Consider the following 25,882-nt stretch of genomic DNA (forward strand, 5'->3'; position numbering starts at 1 on the left):
GGGACGTATTTTTTTGCTCCATTGGTTTGAAGGGATTTTGAGTTATACGCCGGTCAAGGCTAGATTTTATGTTTTCTCGAAGTTATATTTTGTTTACATCGGCGCTCGCTGATGATATTCGCATCTGACTTCTCATGACGTCATCGCGGTTCTGAGAGCGCCCATTCATTCTTGGTTAGACCTGGTCCTCCGAAACACTACGATCCGCGACAGCGTATATCAGTTGTATTGCTTCAAACATTTCTGCTCCTATTTTATTTCTTAAAAAAGATACCGAACCAACATCGTGGTTTAAAATTCTCAAAGAAAATCCTTCGAAAAGAGCAGAAGATCTCTGAAGTTTTAACAAAAATGACGTTGAAATAACTGTAAATATTAGCTAGACGACGAGTTCAGAACCTCAAGTTTCCTGACTTTCCTAAGCCAGCATTGATTCCTTGATTTCTGAAGGTTTTGCAGCTCATCAGAAACCCTTTAAAGATTACAGAATACATATACAAGACCAATTATTCAGTACTTTCTGACTAGATGTTTAGCGCCAGTACTTTCACAGTCCTCTAACATCAGGTTCAGTAAGGTTGGATCTTCCTCCAAAAACTAAAAAACAAGGTGTGCTGGTTGGGCATGGTATAAACGCCAATACTTAGCTTTATGTACAGGAATTAGCACCTTGATCAAGAACGCTTGTGTTCTACTTTGGAGGTAGAGGAAACCCTTTATAATGATGCCGGCTGAAAACCAAAACAATACAAATTTCAAGCCGGATAAATACAGCAGATTACTGCTATGGTAAAGAAGAACGCCTTATGAGCATTTATATGTTGTCTAATCTACCTTGATAAAAACAGAGAATTTTAAGGGAAATCCGTAAACATGCTCCTTCCAATTTTCAGAGAGGATGATTCACAATTTTAGATAGAATTATTAGTTGGATAGAAAATTTCGAGGAAAAAAAATTCCTATGTTGCCTGAAAAATTAGGTACTTCTTGATTGGGAGAGATTTGGAAAAGTGTGAATGTTCATACAGCGTCTATTCTTAACACAGCAGAATAGGTTGTTATTGTTAACACATTCCTTGCTGCAGGGTTTCGGTTGCGTATCAATGCAGCTGCGGTGTTTTAAAATCTCTGCCGCTATTTTATATTTTGAAAGGAGACGAAACCAACACTGGCTTGAATTTCTCTCAGAATATTCTTTTCATAGTGCAGAAAAATGTAATGTTTTACGAATGAGCTGTGTACATTTAATAGATGGACTTAGAGAGGCTGTCCCATTTTCCATAAGAAATGGCCACAAGAGCTTTTACATCCATACTTTCAGGAATCATAACGGATCATCGGAGAGGCCTAAATCCGGTGACATTTCTCGTCTAGCCCTCCTGGGGGGAGGGGGTCAAAGTTCAAACACATCGACAGCCATAACTATTGAACGCAGCGGCGGATCAACTTTATCTTGTGCTCAAATGAAAGCTCTTGACAAGACCTTTCATTTTAGGTATGGTATAGTCTGTTTTTGGTAATTTTTCAATGTGGAAAAAATCATTGATTGATTATTCAAGCACAAAAAATTCAGTTTTTCTGGTTTTTCTTGGCGAGGGAACGCATGGATCATGGGTCATTCCATACAGAACCTACCAGCCATGCAACCGCCCGACTCGGATTTTGATGGTAAATTTTTTTCTTGATCAGACCACCAAATAATGAACTTATGCAAAATATTAGGTCTCAAATCGAAAAACTCACTGAGATATGAATTTTTGAAGTTTTAAGAATTTTCAAGAAAGTGACGTTTCGAACTTCCGAGAAAGAGAGGGTCATTTTTCCCAATAAAATTCACACCGGGCCCATTTTTCGTCGGATTGAAGTGAAAATTTGACACAATGTCAATGAAAGTATGTAGATTTGAGAAAAAAATGCATGAAATGTTCGACTTCACTCATTGATGTGCTGCAGTTGATTGTTTGTTGTGATTTTGTCTGATATTGGCGACAAAACCTTCCCCTCTTCAAATGCCTATAACTTTTGAGCTGCAGGTTATTTTTTGCTCCAATTTTTTTTAAAATGCTCCTAAGAGCATTAGAAAGACGCCTTAAGAACAAATCTGATGGTGTTTTGGGCTTTCGTATCTTTTTTTTTCACTTTTGTCCAAAAAAGCCGTAAAAAACTGAAAATAACACCAAATTGATTCCGATAATCGTCCATTACCCTGAAAAGTCAACTCAAAAATCGCTCATTTTTTGCCTTAATGGTTCTTACTGTGTGCACAATATGTTTAAAAAATACAATCAAGCCGCAAAAAAGGCTCATCCCGTTCCCCCGCGACCCTCTGAGAGCGGTTGCGCCCTCGGTTGCCCTTGGCGGCTCGCTCAAGTGTGCGAGAGGGATAGAAAATCGCCCGGCGGGACGCTTGGGTGTGCGAGAGAGACACAAAACTGCCAGGCGGCTCGCTCAAGTGGGCGAGAGAGATAGAAAATCGCAGGGCGGGACGCTTTGGTGTGCGAGAGAGACAGAAAACAGCCAGGAGGCTCGCGCATAAGTGCGAGAGAGAAAAGAATTCGCACGGTTGGACTTGCGTTGTTTTTACGGAAAGGCGCATTGCGCTCTCCCCGCGAACCCCTGAGAGGGGTTGCGCCTTCGGTTGCCCTTGGCGCCTCGCTCAAGTGTGCGAGAGGGATAGAAAATCGCCTGGCGGGAGGCATAGGTGTGCGAGAGGGACAGAAAATCGCCCAGGTAGCAAGCGTATACGTGCGAGAGAGATAGAAAATCGCCTTGCACGACGTGATTGTGTGCGAGTGAGACAGAAAATAGCCAGGCGGCTCGCTAAAAAGTGCGAAGGAGACAGAAAATCGCCCAGGTAGGAAGCGTATAAGTGCGAGAGAGACAGCACATAGCCAGGCGGGACTTGGGTGGTTTTTCCGTCAAAGCAGTATCGCGTTCCCCCGCGACCCTCCGAGAGTGGTTGCACCCTCGGTTGCCCCGTTTAAGGGCACCTAGTGCGAGAGAGACAGAAAATCGCCCAGGTAGCAAGCGTATAAGTGTGAGAGAGATAGAAAATCGCCTTGCACGACGCGATTGTGTACAAGAGAGACAGAAAATCGCCAGTCAGCTCGCTAAAGTGTGCGAGAGAGACAGAAAATCGCCCAGGTAGGAAGCGTATAAGTGCGAGAGAGACAGCAAATAGCCAGGCGGGACTTGGGTGGTTTTTCCGTCAAAGCAGCATCGCGTTCCCCCGCGACCCTCCGAGAGTGGTTGCACCCTCGGTTGCCCCGTGCCAGGGCACCCAGTGCGAGAGAGACAGAAAATCGCCCAGGTAGCAAGCGTATAAGTGCGAGAGAGATAGAAAATCGCCTTGCACGACGCGATTGTGTGCGAGAGAGACAGAAAATAGCCAGGCGGCTCGCTAAAGTGTGCGAGAGAGACAGAAAATCGCCCAGGTAGGAAGCGTATAAGTGCGAGAGAGACAGCAAATAGCCAGGCGGGACTTGGGTGGTTTTTCCGTCAAAGCAGCATCGCGTTCCCCCGCGACCCTCCGAGAGTGGTTGCACCCTCGGTTGCCCCGTTTCCAGTGCGAGAGAGACAGAAAATCGCCCAGGTAGCAAGCGTATAAGTGCGAGAGAGATAGAAAATCGCCTTGCACGACGCGATTGTGTGCGAGAGAGACAGAAAATAGCCAGGCGGCTCGCTAAAGTGTGCGAGAGAGACAGAAAATCGCCCAGGTAGGAAGCGTATAAGTGCGAGAGAGACAGCAAATAGCCAGGCGGGACTTGGGTGGTTTTTCCGTCAAAGCAGCATCGCGTTCCCCCGCGACCCTCCGAGAGTGGTTGCACCCTCGGTTGCCCCGTTAGGGCACCAGTGCGAGAGAGACAGAAAATCGCCCAGGTAGCAAGCGTATAAGTGCGAGAGAGATAGAAAATCGCCTTGCACGACGCGATTGTGTGCGAGAGAGACAGAAAATAGCCAGGCGGCTCGCTAAAGTGTGCGAGAGAGACAGAAAATCGCCCAGGTAGGAAGCGTATAAGTGCGAGAGAGACAGCAAATAGCCAGGCGGAACTTGGGTGGTTTTTCCGTCAAAGCAGCATCGCGTTCCCCCGCGACCCTCCGAGAGTGGTTGCACCCTCGGTTGCCCTCGTTCGGGCACCCAGTGCGAGAGAGACAGAAAATCGCCCAGGTAGCAAGCGCATAAGTGCGAGAGAGATAGAAAATCGCCTTGCACGACGCGATTGTGTGCGAGAGAGACAGAAAATAGCCAGGCGGCTCGCTACAGTGTGCGAGAGAGACAGAAAATCGCCCAGGTAGGAAGCGTATAAGTGCGAGAGAGACAGCAAATAGCCAGGCGGGACTTGGGTGGTTTTTCCGTCAAAGCAGCATCGCGTTCCCCCGCGACCCTCCGAGAGTGGTTGCACCCTCGGTTGCCCCGTTGAAGGGCACTAGTGCGAGAGAGACAGAAAATCGCCCAGGTAGGAAGCGTATAAGTGCGAGAGAGATAGAAAATCGCCTTGCACGACGCGATTGTGTGCGAGAGAGACAGAAAATCGCCCAGGTAGGAAGCGTATAAGTGCGAGAGAGATAGAAAATCGCCTTGCACGACGCGATTGTGTGCGAGAGAGACAGAAAATAGCCAGGCGGCTCGCTAAAGTGTGCGAGAGAGACAGAAAATCGCCCAGGTAGGAAGCGTATAAGTGCGAGAGAGACAGCAAATAGCCAGGCGGGACTTGGGTGGTTTTTCCGTCAAAGCAGCATCGCGTTCCCCCGCGACCCTCCGAGAGTGGTTGCACCCTCGGTTGCCCCGTTTCCAGTGCGAGAGAGACAGAAAATCGCCCAGGTAGAAGCGTATAAGTGCGAGAGAGATAGAAAATCGCCTTGCACGACGCGATTGTGTGCGAGAGAGACAGAAAATAGCCAGGCGGCTCGCTAAAGTGTGCGAGAGAGACAGAAAATCGCCCAGGTAGGAAGCGTATAAGTGCGAGAGAGACAGCAAATAGCCAGGCGGGACTTGGGTGGTTTTTCCGTCAAAGCAGCATCGCGTTCCCCCGCGACCCTCCGAGAGTGGTTGCACCCTCGGTTGCCCCGTTCAAGGGCACCAAGTGCGAGAGAGACAGAAAATCGCCCAGGTAGCAAGCGTATAAGTGCGAGAGAGATAGAAAATCGCCTTGCACGGCGCGATTGTGTGCGAGAGAGACAGAAAATCGCCCAGGTAGCAAGCGTATAAGTGCGAGAGAGATAGAAAATCGCCTTGCACGACGCGATTGTGTGCGAGAGAGACAGAAAATAGCCAGGCGGCTCGCTAAAGTGTGCGAGAGAGACAGAAAATCGCCCAGGTAGGAAGCGTATAAGTGCGAGAGAGACAGCAAATAGCCAGGCGGGACTTGGGTGGTTTTTCCGTCAAAGCAGCATCGCGTTCCCCCGCGACCCTCCGAGAGTGGTTGCACCCTCGGTTGCCCGTTTCCAGTGCGAGAGAGACAGAAAATCGCCCAGGTAGCAAGCGCATAAGTGCGAGAGAGATAGAAAATCGCCTTGCACGACGCGATTGTGTGCGAGAGAGACAGAAAATAGCCAGGCGGCTCGCTAAAGTGTGCGAGAGAGACAGAAAAGCGCCCAGGTAGGAAGCGTGTAAGTGCGAGAGAGACAGCAAATAGCCAGGCGGGACTTGGGTGGTTTTTCCGTCAAAGCAGCATCGCGTTCCCCCGCGACCCTCCGAGAGTGGTTGCACCCTCGGTTGCCCCGTTGAGGGCACCAGTGCGAGAGAGACAGAAAATCGCCCAGGTAGCAAGCGTATAAGTGCGAGAGAGATAGAAAATCGCCTTGCACGACGCGATTGTGTGCGAGAGAGACAGAAAATAGCCAGGCGGCTCGCTAAAGTGTGCGAGAGAGACAGAAAATCGCCCAGGTAGGAAGCGTATAAGTGCGAGAGAGACAGCAAATAGCCAGGCGGGACTTGGGTGGTTTTTCCGTCAAAGCAGCATCGCGTTCCCCCGCGACCCTCCGAGAGTGGTTGCACCCTCGGTTGCCCCGTTCGAGGGCACCAGTGCGAGAGAGACAGAAAATCGCCCAGGTAGCAAGCGTATAAGTGCGAGAGAGATAGAAAATCGCCTTGCACGACGCGATTGTGTGCGAGAGAGACAGAAAATAGCCAGGCGGCTCGCTACAGTGTGCGAGAGAGACAGAAAATCGCCCAGGTAGGAAGCGTATAAGTGCGAGAGAGACAGCAAATAGCCAGGCGGGACTTGGGTGGTTTTTCCGTCAAAGCAGCATCGCGTTCCCCCGCGACCCTCCGAGAGTGGTTGCACCCTCGGTTGCCCCGTTGAAGGGCACCTAGTGCGAGAGAGACAGAAAATCGCCCAGGTAGCAAGCGTATAAGTGCGAGAGAGATAGAAAATCGCCTTGCACGACGCGATTGTGTGCAGAGAGACAGAAAATCGCCCAGGTAGCAAGCGTATAAGTGCGAGAGAGATAGAAAATCGCCTTGCACGACGCGATTGTGTGCGAGTGAGACAGAAAATAGCCAGGCGGCTCGCTAAAGTGTGCGAAGAGAGACAGAAAATCGCCCAGGTAGGAAGCGTATAAGTGCGAGAGAGACAGCACATAGCCAGGCGGGACTTGGGTGGTTTTTCCGTCAAAGCAGCATCGCGTTCCCCCGCGACCCTCCGAGAGTGGTTGCACCCTCGGTTGCCCCGTTTAAGGGCACCTAGTGCGAGAGAGACAGAAAATCGCCCAGGTAGCAAGCGTATAAGTGCGAGAGAGATAGAAAATCGCCTTGCACGACGCGATTGTGTGCGAGAGAGACAGAAAATAGCCAGCGCTCGCAAGGTGCGAGAGAGACAGAAATCGCCAGTAGGAAGCTATAAGTGCGAGAGAGACAGCAAATAGCCAGGCGGGACTTGGGTGGTTTTTCCGTCAAAGCAGCATCGCGTTCCCCCGCGACCCTCCGAGAGTGGTTGCACCCTCGGTTGCCCCGTTTCCAGTGCGAGAGAGACAGAAAATCGCCCAGGTAGCAAGCGTATAAGTGCGAGAGAGATAGAAAATCGCCTTGCACGACGCGATTGTGTGCGAGAGAGACAGAAAATAGCCAGGCGGCTCGCTAAAGTGTGCGAAGGAGACAGAAAATCGCCCAGGTAGGAAGCGTATAAGTGCGAGAGAGACAGCAAATAGCCAGGCGGGACTTGGGTGGTTTTTCCGTCAAAGCAGCATCGCGTCCCCCCGCGACCCTCCGAGAGTGGTTGCACCCTCGGTTGCCCGTTTAGGGCACCTAGTGCGAGAGAGACAGAAAATCGCCCAGGTAGCAAGCGTATAAGTGCGAGAGAGATAGAAAATCGCCTTGCACGACCGATTGTGTGCAGAGAGACAGAAAATCGCCCAGGTAGGAAGCGTATAAGTGCGAGAGAGATAGAAAATCGCCTTGCACGACGCGATTGTGTGCGAGAGAGACAGAATATAGCCAGGCGGCTCGCTAAAGTGTGCGAGAGAGACAGAAAATCGCCCAGGTAGGAAGCGTATAAGTGCGAGAGAGACAGCAAATAGCCAGGCGGGACTTGGGTGGTTTTTCCGTCAAAGCAGCATCGCGTTCCCCCGCGACCCTCCGAGAGTGGTTGCACCCTCGGTTGCCCTCGTTTCGAGGGCACCCGTGCGAGAGAGACAGAAAATCGCCCAGGTAGCAAGCGCATAAGTGCGAGAGAGATAGAAAATCGCCTTGCACGACGCGATTGTGTGCGAGAGAGACAGAAAATAGCCAGGCGGCTCGCTAAAGTGTGCGAGAGAGACAGAAAATCGCCCAGGTAGGAAGCGTATAAGTGCGAGAGAGACAGCAAATAGCCAGGCGGGACTTGGGTGGTTTTTCCGTCAAAGCAGCATCGCGTTCCCCCGCGACCCTCCGAGAGTGGTTGCACCCTCGGTTGCCCCGTTGAAGGGCACCTAGTGCGAGAGAGACAGAAAATCGCCCAGGTAGAAGCGTGTAAGTGCGAGAGAGATAGAAAATCGCCTTGCACGACGCGATTGTGTGCGAGAGAGACAGAAAATCGCCCAGGTAGAAGCGTATAAGTGCGAGAGAGATAGAAAATCGCCTTGCACGACGCGATTGTGTGCGAGAGAGACAGAAAATAGCCAGGCGGCTCGCTAAAGTGTGCGAAAGAGACAGAAAATCGCCCAGGTAGGAAGCGTATAAGTGCGAGAGAGACAGCAAATAGCCAGGCGGGACTTGGGTGGTTTTTCCGTCAAAGCAGCATCGCGTTCCCCCGCGACCCTCCGAGAGTGGTTGCACCCTCGGTTGCCCCGTTTCCAGTGCGAGAGAGACAGAAAATCGCCCAGGTAGCAAGCGTATAAGTGCGAGAGAGAAGAAAATCGCCTTGCACGACGCGATGTGTGCGAGAGAGACAGAAAATAGCAGGCGGCTCGCTAAAGTGTGCGAGAGAGACAGAAAATCGCCCAGGTAGGAAGCGTATAAGTGCGAGAGAGACAGCAAATAGCCAGGCGGGACTTGGGTGGTTTTTCCGTCAAAGCAGCATCGCGTTCCCCCGCGACCCTCCGAGAGTGGTTGCACCCTCGGTTGCCCCGTTGGGCCAGTGCGAGAGAGACAGAAAATCGCCCAGGTAGTAAGCGTGTAAGTGCGAGAGAGATAGAAAATCGCCTTGCACGACGCGATTGTGTGCAAGAGAGACAGAAAATCGCCCAGGTAGCAAGCGCGTAAGTGCGAGAGAGATAGAAAATCGCCTTGCACGACGCGATTGTGTAAGAGTGAGACAGAATATAGCCAGGCGGCTCGCTAAAGAATGCGAGAGAGACAAAAAATCGCCCAGGTAGGAAGCGTATAAGTGCGAGAGAGACAGCAAATAGCCAGGCGGGACTTGGGTGGTTTTTCAGTCAAAGCAGCATCGCGTTCCCCCGCGACCCTCCGAGAGTGGTTGCACCCTCGGTTGCCTCGTTCGAGGGCACCCGGTGCGAGAGAGACAGAAAATCGCCCAGGTAGCAAGCGCATAAGTGCGAGAGAGATAGAAAATCGCCTTGCACGACGCGATTGTGTGCGAGAGAGACAGAAAATAGCCAGGCGGCTCGCTAAAGTGTGCGAGAGAGACAGAAAATCGCCCAGGTAGGAAGCGTGTAAGTGCGAGAGAGACAGCAAATAGCCAGGCAGGACTTGGGTGGTTTTTCCGTCAAAGCAGCATCGCGTTCCCCCGCGACCCTCCGAGAGTGGTTGCACCCTCGGTTGCCTCGTTCGAGGGCACCCAGTGCGAGAGAGACAGAAAATCGCCCAGGTAGCAAGCGCATAAGTGCGAGAGAGATAGAAAATCGCCTTGCACAACTCGATTGTGTGCAAGAGAGACAGAAAATCGCCCAGGTAGGAAGCGTATAAGTGCGAGAGCGATTGAAAATCGCCTTGCACGACGCGATTGTGTGCGAGTGAGACAGAATATAGCAAGGCGGCTCGCTAAAGTGTGCGAGAGAGACAGAAAATCTCCCAGGTAGGAAGCGTATTAGTGCGAGAGAGACAGCAAATAGCCAGGCGGAACTTGGGTGGTTTTTCCGTCAAAGCAGCATCGCGTTCCCCCGCGACCCTCCGAGGGTGGTTGCACCCTCGGTTCCCTCGTTCGAGGGCACCCGGTGCGAGAGAGACAGAAAATCGCCCAGGTAGCAAGCGCATAAGTGCGAGAGAGATAGAAAATCGCCTTGCACGACGCGATTGTGTGCGAGAGAGACAGAAAATAGCCAGGCGGCTCGCTACAGTGTGCGAGAGAGACAGAAAATCGCCCAGGTAGGAAGCGTATAAGTGCGAGAGAGACAACAAATAGCCAGGCGGGACTTGGGTGGTTTTTCCGTCAAAGCAGCATCGCGTCCCCCCGCGACCCTCCGAGAGTGGTTGCACCCTCGGTTGCCCCGTTGAAGGGCACCTAGTGCGAGAGAGACAGAAAATCGCCCAGGTAGTAAGCGTGTAAGTGCGAGAGAGATAGAAAATCGCCTTGCACGACGCGATTGTGTGCAAGAGAGACAGAAAATCGCCCAGGTAGCAAGCGTATAAGTGTGAGAGAGATAGAAAATCGCCTTGCACGACGCGATTGTGTGCGAGTGAGACAGAAAATAGCCAGGCGGCTCGCTAAAGTGTGCGAAAGAGACAGAAAATCGCCCAGGTAGGAAGCGTATAAGTGCGAGAGAGACAGCACATAGCCAGTCGGGACTTGGGTGGTTTTTCCGTCAAAGCAGCATCGCGTCCCCCCGCGACCCTCCGAGAGTGGTTGCACCCTCGGTTGCCCCGTTTAAGGGCACCTAGTGCGAGAGAGACAGAAATAGCCGAGGTAGCAAGCGTATAAGTGCGAGAGAGACAGAAAATCGCCCAGGTAGGAAGCGTATAAGTGCGAGAGAGACAGCAAATAGCCAGGCGGGACTTGGGTGGTTTTTCCGTCAAAGCAGCATCGCGTCCCCCCGCGACCCTCCGAGAGTGGTTGCACCCTCGGTTGCCCCGTTGAAGGGCACCTAGTGCGAGAGAGACAGAAAATCGCCCAGGTAGCAAGCGTATAAGTGCGAGAGAGATAGAAAATCGCCTTGCACGACGCGATTGTGTGCGAGAGAGACAGAAAATAGCCAGGCGGCTCGCTAAAGTGTGCGAGAGAGACAGAAAATCGCCCAGGTAGGAAGCGTATAAGTGCGAGAGAGACAGCACATAGCCAGGCGGGACTTGGGTGGTTTTTCCGTCAAAGCAGCATCGCGTTCCCCCGCGACCCTCCGAGAGTGGTTGCACCCTCGGTTGCCCCGTTTAAGGGCACCTAGTGCGAGAGAGACAGAAATAGCCGAGGTAGCAAGCGTGTAAGTGCGAGAGAGACAGAAAATCGCCCAGGTAGGAAGCGTATAAGTGCGAGAGAGCCAACAAATAGCCAGGCGGGACTTGGAGGGGTTTTCCGTCAAAGCAGCATCGCGTCCCCCCGCGACCCTCCGAGAGTGGTTGCACCCTCGGTTGCCCCGTTGAAGGGCACCTAGTGCGAGAGAGACAGAAAATCGCCCAGGTAGTAAGCGTGTAAGTGCGAGAGAGATAGAAAATCGCCTTGCACGACGCGATTGTGTGCAAGAGAGACAGAAAATCGCCCAGGTAGCAAGCGTATAAGTGCGAGAGAGATAGAAAATCGCCTTGCACGACGCGATTGTGTGCGAGTGAGACAGAATATAGCCAGGCGGCTCGCTAAAGTGTGCGAGAGAGACAGAAAATCGCCCAGGTAGGAAGCGTATAAGTGCGAGAGAGACAGCAAATAGCCAGGCGGGACTTGGGTGGTTTTTCCGTCAAAGCAGCATCGCGTTCCCCCGCGACCCTCCGAGAGTGGTTGCACCCTCGGTTGCCCCGTTCGAGGGCACCGGTGCGAGAGAGACAGAAAATCGCCCAGGTAGCAAGCGTATAAGTGCGAGAGAGATAGAAAATCGCCTTGCACGACGCGATTGTGTGCGAGAGAGACAGAAAATAGCCAGGCGGCTCGCTAAAGTGTGCGAGAGAGACAGAAAATCGCCCAGGTAGGAAGCGTATAAGTGCGAGAGAGACAGCAAATAGCCAGGCGGGACTTGGGTGGTTTTTCCGTCAAAGCAGCATCGCGTTCCCCCGCGACCCTCCGAGAGTGGTTGCACCCTCGGTTGCCCCGTTCAAGGGCACCAAGTGCGAGAGAGACAGAAAATCGCCCAGATGGCAAGCGCATAAGTGCGAGAGAGATAGAAAATCGCCTTGCACGACGCGATTGTGTGCGAGAGAGACAGAAAATAGCCAGGCGGCTCGCTAAAGTGTGCGAGAGAGACAGAAAATCGCCCAGGTAGGAAGCGTATAAGTGCGAGAGAGACAGCAAATAGCCAGGCGGGACTTGGGTGGTTTTTCCGTCAAAGCAGCATCGCGTTCCCCCGCGACCCTCCGAGAGTGGTTGCACCCTCGGTTGCCCCGTTCAAGGGCACCAGTGCGAGAGAGACAGAAAATCGCCCAGGTAGCAAGCGTATAAGTGCGAGAGAGATAGAAAATCGCCTTGCACGACGCGATTGTGTGCGAGAGAGACAGAAAATAGCCAGGCGGCTCGCTAAAGTGTGCGAGAGAGACAGAAAATCGCCCAGGTAGGAAGCGTATAAGTGCGAGAGAGATAGAAAATCGCCTTGCACGACGCGATTGTGTGCGAGAGAGACAGAAAATAGCCAGGCGGCTCGCTAAAGTGTGCGAGAGAGACAGAAAATCGCCCAGGTAGGAAGCGTATAAGTGCGAGAGAGACAGCAAATAGCCAGGCGGGACTTGGGTGGTTTTTCCGTCAAAGCAGCATCGCGTTCCCCCGCGACCCTCCGAGAGTGGTTGCACCCTCGGTTGCCCCGTTGACCTAGTGCGAGAGAGACAGAAAATCGCCCAGGTAGAAGCGTTAAGTGCGAGAGAGATAGAAAATCGCCTTGCACGACCGATGTGTGCAGAGAGACAGAAAATCGCCCAGGTAGCAAGCGATAAGTGCGAGAGAGATAGAAAATCGCCTTGCACGACGCGATTGTGTGCGAGAGAGACAGAAAATAGCCAGGCGGCTCGCTAAAGTGTGCGAGAGAGACAGAAAATCGCCCAGGTAGGAAGCGTATAAGTGCGAGAGAGACAGCAAATAGCCAGGCGGGACTTGGGTGGTTTTTCCGTCAAAGCAGCATCGCGTTCCCCCGCGACCCTCCGAGAGTGGTTGCACCCTCGGTTGCCCGTTTAGGGCACCAGTGCGAGAGAGACAGAAAATCGCCCAGGTAGCAAGCGTATAAGTGCGAGAGAGATAGAAAATCGCCTTGCACGACGCGATTGTGTGCGAGAGAGACAGAAAATAGCCAGGCGGCTCGCTAAAGTGTGCGAGAGAGACAGAAAATCGCCCAGGTAGGAAGCGTATAAGTGCGAGAGAGACAGCAAATAGCCAGGCGGGACTTGGGTGGTTTTTCCGTCAAAGCAGCATCGCGTTCCCCCGCGACCCTCCGAGAGTGGTTGCACCCTCGGTTGCCCCGTTTAGGGCCCAGTGCGAGAGAGACAGAAAATCGCCCAGGTAGCAAGCGTATAAGTGCGAGAGAGATAGAAAATCGCCTTGCACGACGCGATTGTGTGCGAGAGAGACAGAAAATAGCCCAGGTACCAAGCGTATAAGTGCGAGAGAGATAGAAAATCGCCTTGCACGACGCGATTGTGTGCGAGAGAGACAGAAAATAGCCAGGCGGCTCGCTAAAGTGTGCGAGAGAGACAGAAAATCGCCCAGGTAGGAAGCGTATAAGTGCGAGAGAGACAGCAAATAGCCAGGCGGGACTTGGGTGGTTTTTCCGTCAAAGCAGCATCGCGTTCCCCCGCGACCCTCCGAGAGTGGTTGCACCCTCGGTTGCCCCGTTGGGCTCCCAGTGCGAGAGAGACAGAAAATCGCCCAGGTAGCAAGCGTATAAGTGCGAGAGAGATAGAAAATCGCCTTGCACGACGCGATTGTGTGCGAGAGAGACAGAAAATAGCCAGGCGGCTCGCGCATAAGTGTGCGAGAGAGACAGAAAATCGCCCGGTTGGACTTGCGTTGTTTTTACGGCAAAGCCGCATCGCGTTCCCCCGCGACCCTCTAAGAGCGGTTGCCCTTGGCAGGACTCTTTAGTGTGCGAGAGAGACAGCAAATAGCCAGGCGGGACTTGGGTGGTTTTTCCGTCAAAGCAGCATCGCGTTCCCCCGCGACCCTCCGAGAGTGGTTGCACCCTCGGTTGCCCCGTTTAGGCCCAGTGCGAGAGAGACAGAAAATCGCCCAGGTAGCAAGCGTATAAGTGCGAGAGAGATAGAAAATCGCCTTGCACGACGCGATTGTGTGCGAGAGAGACAGAAAATAGCCAGGCGGCTCGCTAAAGTGTGCGAGAGAGACAGAAAATCGCCCAGGTAGGAAGCGTATAAGTGCGAGAGAGACAGCAAATAGCCAGGCGGGACTTGGGTGGTTTTTCCGTCAAAGCAGCATCGCGTTCCCCCGCGACCCTCCGAGAGTGGTTGCACCCTCGGTTGCCCCGTTGGGCCAGTGCGAGAGAGACAGAAAATCGCCCAGGTAGCAAGCGTATAAGTGCGAGAGAGATAGAAAATCGCCTTGCACGACGCGATGTGTGCAAGAGAGACAGAAAATCGCCCAGGTACAAGCGTATAAGTGCGAGAGAGATAGAAAATCGCCTTGCACGACGCGATTGTGTGCGAGAGAGACAGAAAATAGCCAGGCGGCTCGCTAAAGTGTGCGAGAGAGACAGAAAATCGCCCAGGTAGGAAGCGTATAAGTGCGAGAGAGACAGCAAATAGCCAGGCGGGACTTGGGTGGTTTTTCCGTCAAAGCAGCATCGCGTTCCCCCGCGACCCTCCGAGAGTGGTTGCACCCTCGGTTGCCCCGTTTAGGGCACCAGTGCGAGAGAGACAGAAAATCGCCCAGGTAGCAAGCGTATAAGTGCGAGAGAGATAGAAAATCGCCTTGCACGACGCGATTGTGTGCGAGAGAGACAGAAAATAGCCAGGCGGCTCGCTAAAGTGTGCGAGAGAGACAGAAAATCGCCCAGGTAGGAAGCGTATAAGTGCGAGAGAGACAGCAAATAGCCAGGCGGGACTTGGGTGGTTTTTCCGTCAAAGCAGCATCGCGTTCCCCCGCGACCCTCCGAGAGTGGTTGCACCCTCGGTTGCCCCGTTTGCCAGTGCGAGAGAGACAGAAAATCGCCCAGGTAGCAAGCGTATAAGTGCGAGAGAGATAGAAAATCGCCTTGCACGACGCGATGTGTGCAGAGAGACAGAAAATCGCCCAGGTACAAGCGTATAAGTGCGAGAGAGATAGAAAATCGCCTTGCACGACGCGATTGTGTGCGAGAGAGACAGAAAATAGCCAGGCGGCTCGCTAAAGTGTGCGAGAGAGACAGAAAATCGCCCAGGTAGGAAGCGCGTGTAAGTGCGAGAGAGACAGCAAATAGCCAGGCGGGACTTGGGTGGTTTTTCCGTCAAAGCAGCATCGCGTTCCCCCGCGACCCTCCGAGAGTGGTTGCACCCTCGGTTGCCCGTTGGGCCTCCAGTGCGAGAGAGACAGAAAATCGCCCAGGTAGCAAGCGTATAAGTGCGAGAGAGATAGAAAATCGCCTTGCACGACGCGATTGTGTGCGAGAGAGACAGAAAATAGCCAGGCGGCTCGCGCATAAGTGTGCGAGAGAGACAGAAAATCGCACGACGCGTGTTTACGGCAAGCGCATCGCGTCCGGATAGAGCGTGCCCGGACTTAGTGCGAGAGAGACAGCAAATAGCCAGGCGGGACTTGGGTGGTTTTTCCGTCAAAGCAGCATCGCGTTCCCCCGCGACCCTCCGAGAGTGGTTGCACCCTCGGTTGCCCCGTTTAAGGGCACCAGTGCGAGAGAGACAGAAAATCGCCCAGGTAGCAAGCGAATAAGTGCGAGAGAGATAGAAAATCGCCTTGCACGACGCGATTGTGTGCGAGAGAGACAGAAAATAGCCAGGCGGCTCGCTAAAGTGTGCGAGAGAGACAGAAAATCGCCCAGGTAGGAAGCGTATAAGTGCGAGAGAGACAGCAAATAGCCAGGCGGGACTTGGGTGGTTTTTCCGTCAAAGCAGCATCGCGTTCCCCCGCGACCCTCCGAGAGTGGTTGCACCCTCGGTTGCCCCATTATAGGGCACCAAGTGCGAGAGAGACAGAAAATCCCCCAGGTAGCAAGCGTATAAGTGCGAGAGAGATAGAAAATCGCCTTGCACGACGCGACTGTGTGCAAGAGAGACAGAAAATCGCCCAGGTAGCAAGCGTATAAGTGCGAGAGATAGAAAATCGCCTTGCACGACGCGATTGTGTGCGAGAGAGACAGAAAATAGCCAGGCGGCTCGCTAAAGTGTGCGAGAGAGACAGAAAATCGCCCAGGTAGGAAGCGTATAAGTGCGAGAGAGACAGCAAATAGCCAGGCGGGACTTGGGTGGTTTTTCCGTCAAAGCAGCATCGCGTTCCCCCGCGACCCTCCGAGAGTGGTTGCACCCTCGGTTGCCCCGTTCGAGGGCACCCAGTGCGAGAGAGACAGAAAATCGCCCAGGTAGCAAGCGTATAAGTGCGAGAGAGATAGAAAATCGCCTTGCACGACGCGATTGTGTGCGAGTGAGACAGAAAATAGCCAGGCGGCTCGCTCAAGTGGGCGAGAGAGATAGAAAATAGCCTGGCGGGAGGCTAATGTGTGCGAGAGAGACATAACAGCCCGGCGGCTCGCTCAAGTGTGCGAGAGAGATAGGAAATCGCACGGTTGGACTTCCGTTGTTTTTACGGCATAGTCGCATTGCGTTCTCCCGCGAACCTCTGAGAGAGGTTGCGCCCTCGGTTGCCCTTGGCGCCTCGCTCAAGTGTGCGAGAGGGCTAGAAAATCGCCCAGGTAGCAAGCGTATAATTGCGAGAGAGATAGAAAATCGCCTTGCATGACGCGATTGTGTGCGAGAGAGACAGAAAAAAACCAGGCGGCTCGCGCATAAGTGCGAGGGAGAAAGAAAGTCGCACGGTTGGACTTGCGTTGTTTTTACGGCAAAGCCGCATCGCGTTCCCCCGCGACCCTCTAAGAGCGGTTGCCCTTGGCAGGACTCTTTAGTGTGCGAGAGAGAAAGAAAATCGCCTGGCGGGACGCTTGCAAGTGCGAAAGAGACACATAACAGCCAGGCGAACACACATCCAAGAGTCAGTAAATCGCATTTAAATGTGAATAGGGATGCCCACCAGTTAAGGGATACCTGCAGTTTTATTTCCTCACTTTAAATACCGATCTTAAAGATAGGAGTGAAGGAAAAAACTACTACAACCAAGAATACACTATATTCACTTCTCATGTTAGGATGCTTCCCATACAACAAGAGTCTTTTGTTGAAAACCTGGGCCCCCATTCAATGGGCCTGTTGCAAACTTTTGCTAGAGCAGAATGAGGAGTTGTTTCCTATAGATAATGCCTCAAAAATCACGATGAGCGCATCGGCAAAGTCTGAAATGCACTCATAAATTCACAATCTGCGTAAGAAATTTGCGTTATTTTGAGCTTCCCGCTTCAAAAACGATACTACTGCACAGGTGAACATTTTGTTAGAGGAGTCGCTCCATCGTCGGCAATATTCATCATGGCCGACGCTTGCGCAGTTCCTCGCGTAATTCGAGGAGAGTTCAAGGTCAATTAAGGCGGGCGAGGAAAATATGAACGTAAACACGCCGATTGTTATCTGGTTTAATCCTGTTCAGGTGTTATCTCGTCCCATCACACGTGTTTTGGCGGACTGGCGTCGGCCATGATGAGTATTGCCGCCAATGGAACGACTCCTGCTAACAAAATGTTCACCTGTACCGTAGTATCGTTTTCGAAGCGGGAAGCTCAAAAAACCGCAAATTTCTTACGCAGATTGTGAAGTTATGAGTGCATTTCAGACTTTGCCGATGCGCTCATCGTGATTTTTGAGGCATTATCTGTAAGAAACAACTCTTAGTTTTGCTCTAGCAAAAGTTTGCAACAGGCCCATTGCTTTTTTAATGCAATGGCCGGTTAATGAGATTTTCCTAGCGCTTTTTTCAGTTAAGCGAGCCTGTCTTGAGTAAAATTGTTGGGAGGAGGGTTGTGGAAACCGAACATACCATCACTTTAATTCCCCAGATGCATTTCACATGCAGTTAGAACCATTCAGTAAAAATGTGAGCAATCTTTGAGTTGCTACTCCAAAGTTGGGGCCAATAATTGGCGTAATTTCAGTGTTTTTCAGTTTTGCGCGCCTTTTTTGGGCAAAAACTCGAAGTAAAAGATATTTAAACCCAAAATACCATTGATTGTATTTTTCAAACATATTGTACACACAGTAAGGACCATTCAAGCAAAAAATGAGCGATTTTTGAGTTGACTTTTCAGGGTAATGGTCGATTATCGGAATCATTTTGGTGTTATTTTCAGTTTTTTTACGCCTTTTTTGGACAAAAGTGAAAAAAAAAGATACTAAAGCCCAAAACACCATCAGAATTGTTCTTCAGGCGTCTTTCTAATGCTCTTAGGAGCATTTTAAAAAAAATTGGAGCAAAAAATAACCTGCAGCTCAAAAGTTATAGGCATTTGAAGAGGGGAAGGTTTTGTCGCCAAAATCAGACAAAATCACAACAAACAATCAACCGCAGCACATCAATGAGTGAAGTCGAACATTTCATGCATTTTTTTCTCAAATCTACATACTTTCATTGACATTGTGTCAAATTTTCACTTCAATCCGACGAAAAATGGGCCCGATGTGAATTTTATTGGGAAAAATGACCCTCTCTTTCTCGGAAGTTCGAAACGTCACTTTCTTGAAAATTCTTAAAACTTCAAAAATTCATATCTCAGTGAGTTTTTCGATTTGAGACCTAATATTTTGCAGAAGTTCATTATTTGGTGGTCTGATCAAGAAAAAAATTTATCATCAAAATCCGAGTCGGGCGGTTGCATGGCTGGTAGGTTCTATATGAAATGACCCTCATTACAAAAAACCAATTTTAATGAAAGTCCTTGATTCAAGCTTTCAAACGAGCTATCTTTGAACTTGGGGGAACAAATGATTCAAAAGTTATGACCGTTCAAAGTTGGCTTGGCGCGATATTTTTGAAGTGCGCATGCCATCCCTCTCTACCTTTTCCCCTGGTGTCCACTTCAGCTGATAACGGATACAGAAAGGTCCAAAGCTCCTTCCACCTAAAGAATGACCAGTCATTAGTGCAAAATTACTTTTATTTCTAACTAAAAAAGGGAAATAAAAATAAATTAAATGCTAATAAACGATAAGACACTGGCATACATTATTTTTTCGCCCCCCCCCTTTCATGATTTTACATTTAATAGCCAAATCAAGCCTCTTTTATCCCAAAATACACTCAAAAGCTGCAGATAATATTCATGGGCTCTTGTACGCAACTAGCGGACCAGCATTTGAAACTCGCATACTTTTCTCCGATCTATTCCCATCTTATCAAGATTTATCTGCACAGGAATAATCAGATACCGCAATGATGAAAGGCTTGATTTGGCCATTAAATATAAAATCGTGAAGGGGGAGGGGGCGAAAAAATAATGTATGCCAGCGTCTTATCGTTTATTAGCATTTAATTTATTTGTATTTCCTTTTTTTCGTTAGAAATAAAAGTGTTATTGCACTAATGATTGGTCATTCTTTAGGTGAAAGGAGCTTTGGACCTTTCTGTATCCATCATCAGCTGAAGCGGACACCAGGGGAAAAGGTAGAGAGGGGTGGCACGCGAGTATACACTCCGCGCACTTTGAAAACAGCGTGCCAGGCCAACTTTGAACGGTCATGACTTTTGAACCATTTGTTTCTCCAAGTTCAACGATAGCTCGTTTGAAATTCATTAAAATTGGTTTTTATAATGATTCATGCGTTCCTCTTATAGAAAAACCCGAAAAACCGAATTTTTCGGGCTTGAAAAATCAAACAATGATTTTTTCCACATTGAAAAATTACCAAAAACAAACTATACCATACCTAAAATGAAAGGTCTTGTCAAGAGCTTTCATTTGAGCCCAAGATCAAGTTGATCCGTTGCTTCGTTCAAAATTTATGGTGGTCGATGCGTTTGAACTTTGACCCCCTCCCCCTTGGAGGGCTAGACGAGAAATGTCACCGGATTTAGGCCTCTCCGATGATCCGTTATGATTCCTGAAAGTATGGATGTAAAAGCTCTTGCAGCCATTTCCTATGGAAAATGGGACAGCCTCTTTCACAATTTTTAGTTCCTTGACTGTCCAGGCTCTCCATAAAGTCTCTGACTTTCCAGGTTCCACAGACCACCGGAAATCCTGTTATAATAGTTCAAAGAAACATGTACAAGTTCAATAACTCACCTCTTTACAACTCGACGTTTTGGAGCAGCATTTCAAGAGTCCTCTGATGACAAACTAAATGAAGCTTGGAGGCTCCTCCAAAAAGTGGACGACATAGGAAAAAACTTAGACATGGTACAACTGCAGACACAGGTAGAATACATGCAGAGGGATTAACACCTTGACCGAAAACTGCTTGTGTTCTACTTGGAGTGATAGAGCAAACCTTTTGTGACAATACTGAAAATTAAAAAAATATAAATTTCAAACTTGATAAATATGTCCAGTAAAACAGTAGAAGTAGTTGTTAGCATGTTACTAGCCGCAGTATTTTCAGTACGTATCAACAGTGAAACTGCAAAAATGCATATCTTGTTAGCAATGTTTCAAAATCTCTGCCCCTATTTTCTTTCTTTAAAAGGAAACGAACCAATGCCTTGGCAAACCAATGCCAATTTTGCCACCTTGGAATAAAGTTACGTTCTTGTGTCCGGGAAAAGACGAATCATCTTTCAAACTTGATCTGTGTTTAGAAAAATGGTCAACAAAAGAAAAAACTCGCCTCCTTCTTACTCTGAAGCAGCATCTAACATTTTTTAATCCTTATTTTATCATCTAACATTTCTAGAACAGATGCAAAGACAAAATAGTTAAATTAATTTATAAAAAGGTAGAAAAATGCACAAGCTCTTCAATTACATGAGTATTACATTCCCAGACTTTTTCATGCATTTTCAATGTTTTTATTTCTGAAATTTCTTATAAAAATGCTTTCAACAAAAGGTTTCTCTCGCTAAGTTTTCGAAAATTGAAAAAATCCAAAATTCAAGAACTTAAAGGCCAAAGTTCTAATTTCCACAATGGAGCTTGTGGTGGTGATAGAGAATAATTAAATGTTGCGATTGAAAGAAAGAAATCAAGAGTCCGCAGAAAAATTCCCTGACTTTTTCAGATTTTCAATGACTTTTCACGAACTCGCTACCCGCCTAACTTCCGAATCATATTCGATCAATTCTTGCAGACACTCCTGACAAACAAATTAAGGTGATTTTTTTAAATCTATCAGAAAGAAAAGAAAGACTACTGTAACTTCTAACAAATAAGGATCGGAGCATGAGTAAAAATTGAGTAGAATTACCTTAGGGGAATGTTTTGGATTCCATTATTCAAATGAGATCCAACCAAGATTTTCGGTCTGAGCATGTTTTCTTTTTTGTTTCTGTTTTTGAGGATTATTAGTTTTTAAATTTTTAGCAATCAATTATGAGAATCAGTTGCTCTGTTTTCCACATAAGGGGTCCTAGGCACCAAAGACCCTTTTCGTAAACAGCTCCTTAATTTTGAATTCTTGTGGACAAATGTCACTTTTGCTTTTCCTGCAGATAATTAAAACTCTTATTTTCAGAGATGGTTTCACTTACCTAATATTTTTCTCTTCCTGTTGGGAGCGTCTTTCAGTCTTTTCATCTGTACCGCGTGGAATTCCGCTAGAACTCATGGATCGAACCCATGGCCTTTGTTAAGATAGTATTTACCCTTTGTGAACATTTCTGACACAATAAACGTTTCTGACTCTGTATCTGTCTTTCCTCTATTCTTCTTTTTTCTCTGCAGAACACAGAATGAAATCAACTTATGACAAATGACAAAGATGAATGAGAAAATTTTTCGCTGGTTTAGATAATGTTCAAAACAATACACCGTAAAAATCAGGTTCATCATTGCATGGAAGTTTCCTTGTCACTTTTTTGCTATGCTGGAAGTCATTGAGGAAAATACTTATTACACTGAGTAATATTTTACTTAATGGACCACTAAAGAGACAAAATGCGAATTTGCACGTTGTAACACTCGTTTTCTCATCAAAATTTAATGTAGAACAATTATTAAAAGTAACTCCTCATCAAGACATTGACGTTTTTCAATATGTGTATTCAAACTTCTCACTGATAGGGAAACCATGATCTATTTGAGATAAATTGCACACTAATAAACATTACTCTCGCGGTCTCAGAGGTATGAACATACACGAACCTCAGTCTCAGAGCTTAGGCTTAGCTGTTGGACATTATTTACACTTGGAACAACGCAGGGTGAAGAAGGAAAGCTGCTTAGTTACTTAAGAAGCCTACAAAAACTTGTATACAAAGCCCAATTTGATTCAAGAAGACTCTTGTTTATCTTATGAATGGGAAGTTGTTTGTGACCACTGCTAAATAAAAACGCTGATAAATTTTGTTTAGAAGTTTACTTCAGCCAATTTCGTTGCTTGAATGTTCAAGAAATTGCGCATTTGTTAATTTGGTGGAGTTTCATAAATCATCAGATCTGCCACCTCATGATTATTTGATCGATCAATATTTGTGAAATTTTATTCATTTATCGAATACTGCAAGTGTTTTGGAGGGTATTAAAAAACAAATATACAATTATGAAAACTTGTGGTCCTGCGTCAAATTATATCAGTCAATTCACAGATGAACCAAACCCAATTTTTCAAGTTATTCTTTGCTCCTAGAAAATGGCCTTTAGAACAGCGGCAAGGCGTGAACAATCAATTAACAATATTTCCCCATTTGAAGCTATAGTAAAGAATCGATTAAGGTGTTCCTTACGAACACCCTGTTTATCGATTCTTTTCCATTAGTTCAAATGGCAGATCAATCGATGCATTGCAAAGCACAACACGGCACTGCTTTAGAAGCTATGAAAAAGGCACCCAAGTCATGTGCATCACAGTCCTAAAGGTATTACAATTAACGCAGAACAAATCGGAGAGAGGAAAATGGAAAAGTAATTCAGAAAAGTAGTACTAACCGGACTGGACAAATCACTTGCATCCAACTTGTATACTCTTCGTTTTACCAAAGTCTGATTCGGATTGCAATTGTCCAAAGGGATGGGTTCCCACGCTTTTGCTATAACTTTTTCTAGAGACACAATGTTTTCTCGCTCTGGATTTTTTTGAATTCTGAAAAGCAATTCAATGAAGAACTCGTTAAATCATAATTTGAGGAAAAGTCAATCAAGTTTTGTTTAAAATTATCAGCACTGTTGATTTAGAAGTTGGTAAATTCTTTCTGATTTTACTGAAGAATTTTTTCCTTGAAAATGACTGCAGCCATTTTGAACTTGGGCACATTGTCATGTTATAAAACAAAAAATGAAAATAATTCGAGATTACGATTTTATTTTCATCTTTTGTTTAAAAACCTGACAATGGGTGCAAGCCTAAAATGGCTGTAGTTTTTCAAAAGGAAAAAAGTCTACAGTAAAAGCAGCGAGTGAAAGATTTATCCATTACTGAAAAAAATATTTATCATTACAAGTCTTGCTAACTTTTGGAAAGAAATTATCCTTTGAAACAAACTCAGCACTGTAAGATAAAAATAAGGTTTTTACGCTTATGATACAGCCAGGTGTTTTGATCATCATTTTCAAGAAATGCTTGATTTCATCAAGAAAACCATGCATATTATACAAAGTTTTTATAAAGAAAATTACAAAAATCAAAAGGAAGAAGAAAAGCTTCATTAGGTATTAATAAAAAAAATTGAACAGAGGAAAATAAAGCAAAATAAATACAATAAAAAGCTGGTTCGCCATCAAAAATCCTCAAATTTTAGACAAAATATACCTGACTTTTCAAAAATATTCTTCCTCAGTCTCTTGCATCAAAGTCAAACCATTTTATTTTCTTATGATGTGCTATGGAAAATCGCCATAAGAACATTCAAATGCTGTCAAATTTCCTCCGATAAAAACATTATTTAGGTAGAAATATTTTTCCTTGGTGTTTCAGATATTTTGGATTTACTTGCGAACATAATAATCCGAAAAATTGGAAGAAAAATAAATACAGCTTCTCCAATCAAATTCATGTTTTATCAAAGGAAGTTTGCCAATGCCTGAAAGTTCATACAGCGCTTTTCACTTACTTCTGCCGACACTCATGTTCTTCCTCAGTTTCTTTTTGAGTATCTTTCAAACTTTCAGGCGAATCGTTCATGAGGAGGTCCATAAGCGGAGGGGTTGGTGGTGGTCTTGGAGGAGGCGGGGACAGAGGATTGTGTCCGTTCATCATCAAGTGATCCATGTCATTATTGAAAATTTCCTCATTAACAGGATGCCTGGCAGCCTCTGAAAAAGTCGTTAAAAAATTACCTCAATTTATTTTTATTGACATTGTGAGGACATGGAAAGGGATACAACCTAGAGAGTCGAATCTGGAAATACGCTGGGGATTTACAGAGGAGAAATTTACATTACAACATAGATTTTTCAGGAAAAAAATAGATTTTTCTTTTTAATCTCAATAACCAAATCATCTAGTGCTTAGGTGATGAAAAATTATGAATCAATTTTTGTCAGATTATTTCTACCGTTCACAGTAGAAAAGAATTGGCAACCTTCACTGATGTTTTTTCCAAAATCAGGATAACTTATAATTAAATTAAGACGAGAATTTTTATCAGATTGGTATATTTGGTCAGCTTTGTATCAAACGATATATTGATGATGGATAAACAAAGAGATGAGGGATGATGGATCTTCCCTTTTATTCCGGGTAATGAATAAGCACAACGTTTTATACAACCTTGTACGATCCTTTGACGTACCTGTGTAACACAGGGGGTAACTGCGTAACTGGGGAAAATACCGCTTATTTCACGTCACCAACCCCCAAGGATTTCTCATGCCAAAAATGGGAACATCTCGATCAAACGATCCGGAGATCAGTGAGTGGAGTGGCGCTTTTATTAATATGGATAGCAGATCGATGAGTTGAAGAGATCAAAAATCAATATGTCGAAGATCGATAGGTCGATTATTCGAAAATCGATAAGTCGAAGATTGATAGATCACAAATCAATGGATCGAAAATTGATGAGCCGAAGATCCATAGGTCGAAGATCCTCCCCGAACTAACCTCTTTACAATACTTTTACGTACCTGTGTAACTTGGGGTGGATGGAATGCATCACTAGGGAAAATGTCGCTTATCTCGTTTCACCAACCCCCAAGGAGCCCTCATGCCAAAAATGGGAACATCCTGATCAAACGATCCAGAGATACAGATATCAGTCAGTGGAGTGGCGCTTTTATTAATATAGATAACAGAGTGAAAATGCAGAAAAAATGCTTTAAAAAAACTGCATAGTACTGAACATTATTTGTGGAGGCATTCAATGCATTCTTTATACTTGTGTTCAATGTATCATACAACATTTTTTTTTTTTTTGTTTGAGAAATCTTGTGAGTTCAGCAGTTGCAAAAATGAACTTTACATGATAGCGCGCTACTGTAGACGGACATGATTGCAGCCAAACTCCAAACTTTGATACAATCATTTTCGGACAAAGTAAAATGCACCGCGTTTAATTCCGCAGAAAACTAAATGAGAGGCAAATCACTCATCTTCAATGATTGAACATCTACCGTAAAATATTTTATTTCAAGCCAATAGTTCAAGATCAAAATTACACAGTAAAATCAGCTGTATAAAAAACAACTTGACTCTTTAACCTAAACATTTCTTTACAACTCAAAAAGAATTTACTCATTTTCATTTATTTATCTGCTTCTCAACTAAGGTTAAATTCCAAAGAGTTGATGATTTCAAGGTTTGACATTAAAATATGTGCGTGGAACAGTTTTTAAGAAAGAGGAGATACGTAGATTGTTTTTATAATGGTTGATTTGACTGTTCAAGGGATACAAATGTGTTTTGTACCTGTAAAACTTTGTTCGATGATTCTTTCAGGTAACACATACCAATCTTCAGGTTCATAATCTTCTTAGAGGTAACCGCTTTTCGTAATGGGCCAAAATAATCTGGGGAAAAAAGAGGTGGAGTATAATAAAATGAACTAGGTAATGGACCCTAAGGTCAAACAATTACGGATTGCTTAGGGTAATTTTAATGTGTCTGACTTAAACGATAAATTGAGACAATATTTGGAAAAATCTGAACTGAAAGATGAAAACTTATGACTGTGATTTTCTTTAAAATCACCAAAGTTTTTTAATGAACAGAATACTCAGGGAAAATTACTTTTTAGAAAAAATAAATAAATAAAAG

At 46.8% G+C, this 25,882-nt stretch overlaps 2 protein-coding genes across 6 annotated transcripts in view; one reads left to right on the plus strand and one right to left on the minus strand.

Annotated features, from left to right (window-relative positions):
* Positions 1–25,882, plus strand: part of LOC109036822 (uncharacterized) — a 319,487-nt gene that overhangs the window by 254,179 nt on the left and 39,426 nt on the right. The gene's annotated exons all lie outside the window — the stretch shown is intronic.
* The window catches only part of LOC109039692 (uncharacterized), a 37,984-nt gene that overhangs the window by 4,178 nt on the left and 7,924 nt on the right, over positions 1–25,882 (minus strand). For all 3 annotated transcript variants that reach the window (XM_072302303.1, XM_072302304.1, XM_072302302.1), the window contains 4 exons: positions 23,739–23,940; positions 22,618–22,771; positions 21,222–21,408; positions 19,822–20,040 (listed from right to left, as the gene is read on the minus strand). In XM_072302303.1, coding sequence (XP_072158404.1) covers positions 21,295–21,408; positions 22,618–22,771; positions 23,739–23,940 — 470 coding nt within the window. In that variant the 3' untranslated portion in view covers positions 19,822–20,040; positions 21,222–21,294. The remainder of the gene's footprint in view (positions 1–19,821; positions 20,041–21,221; positions 21,409–22,617; positions 22,772–23,738; positions 23,941–25,882) is intronic.

The sequence above is a fragment of the Bemisia tabaci genome, chromosome 7 (assembly GCF_918797505.1).
Source record: "Bemisia tabaci chromosome 7, PGI_BMITA_v3".
NCBI lineage: Eukaryota > Metazoa > Arthropoda > Insecta > Hemiptera > Aleyrodidae > Bemisia > Bemisia tabaci.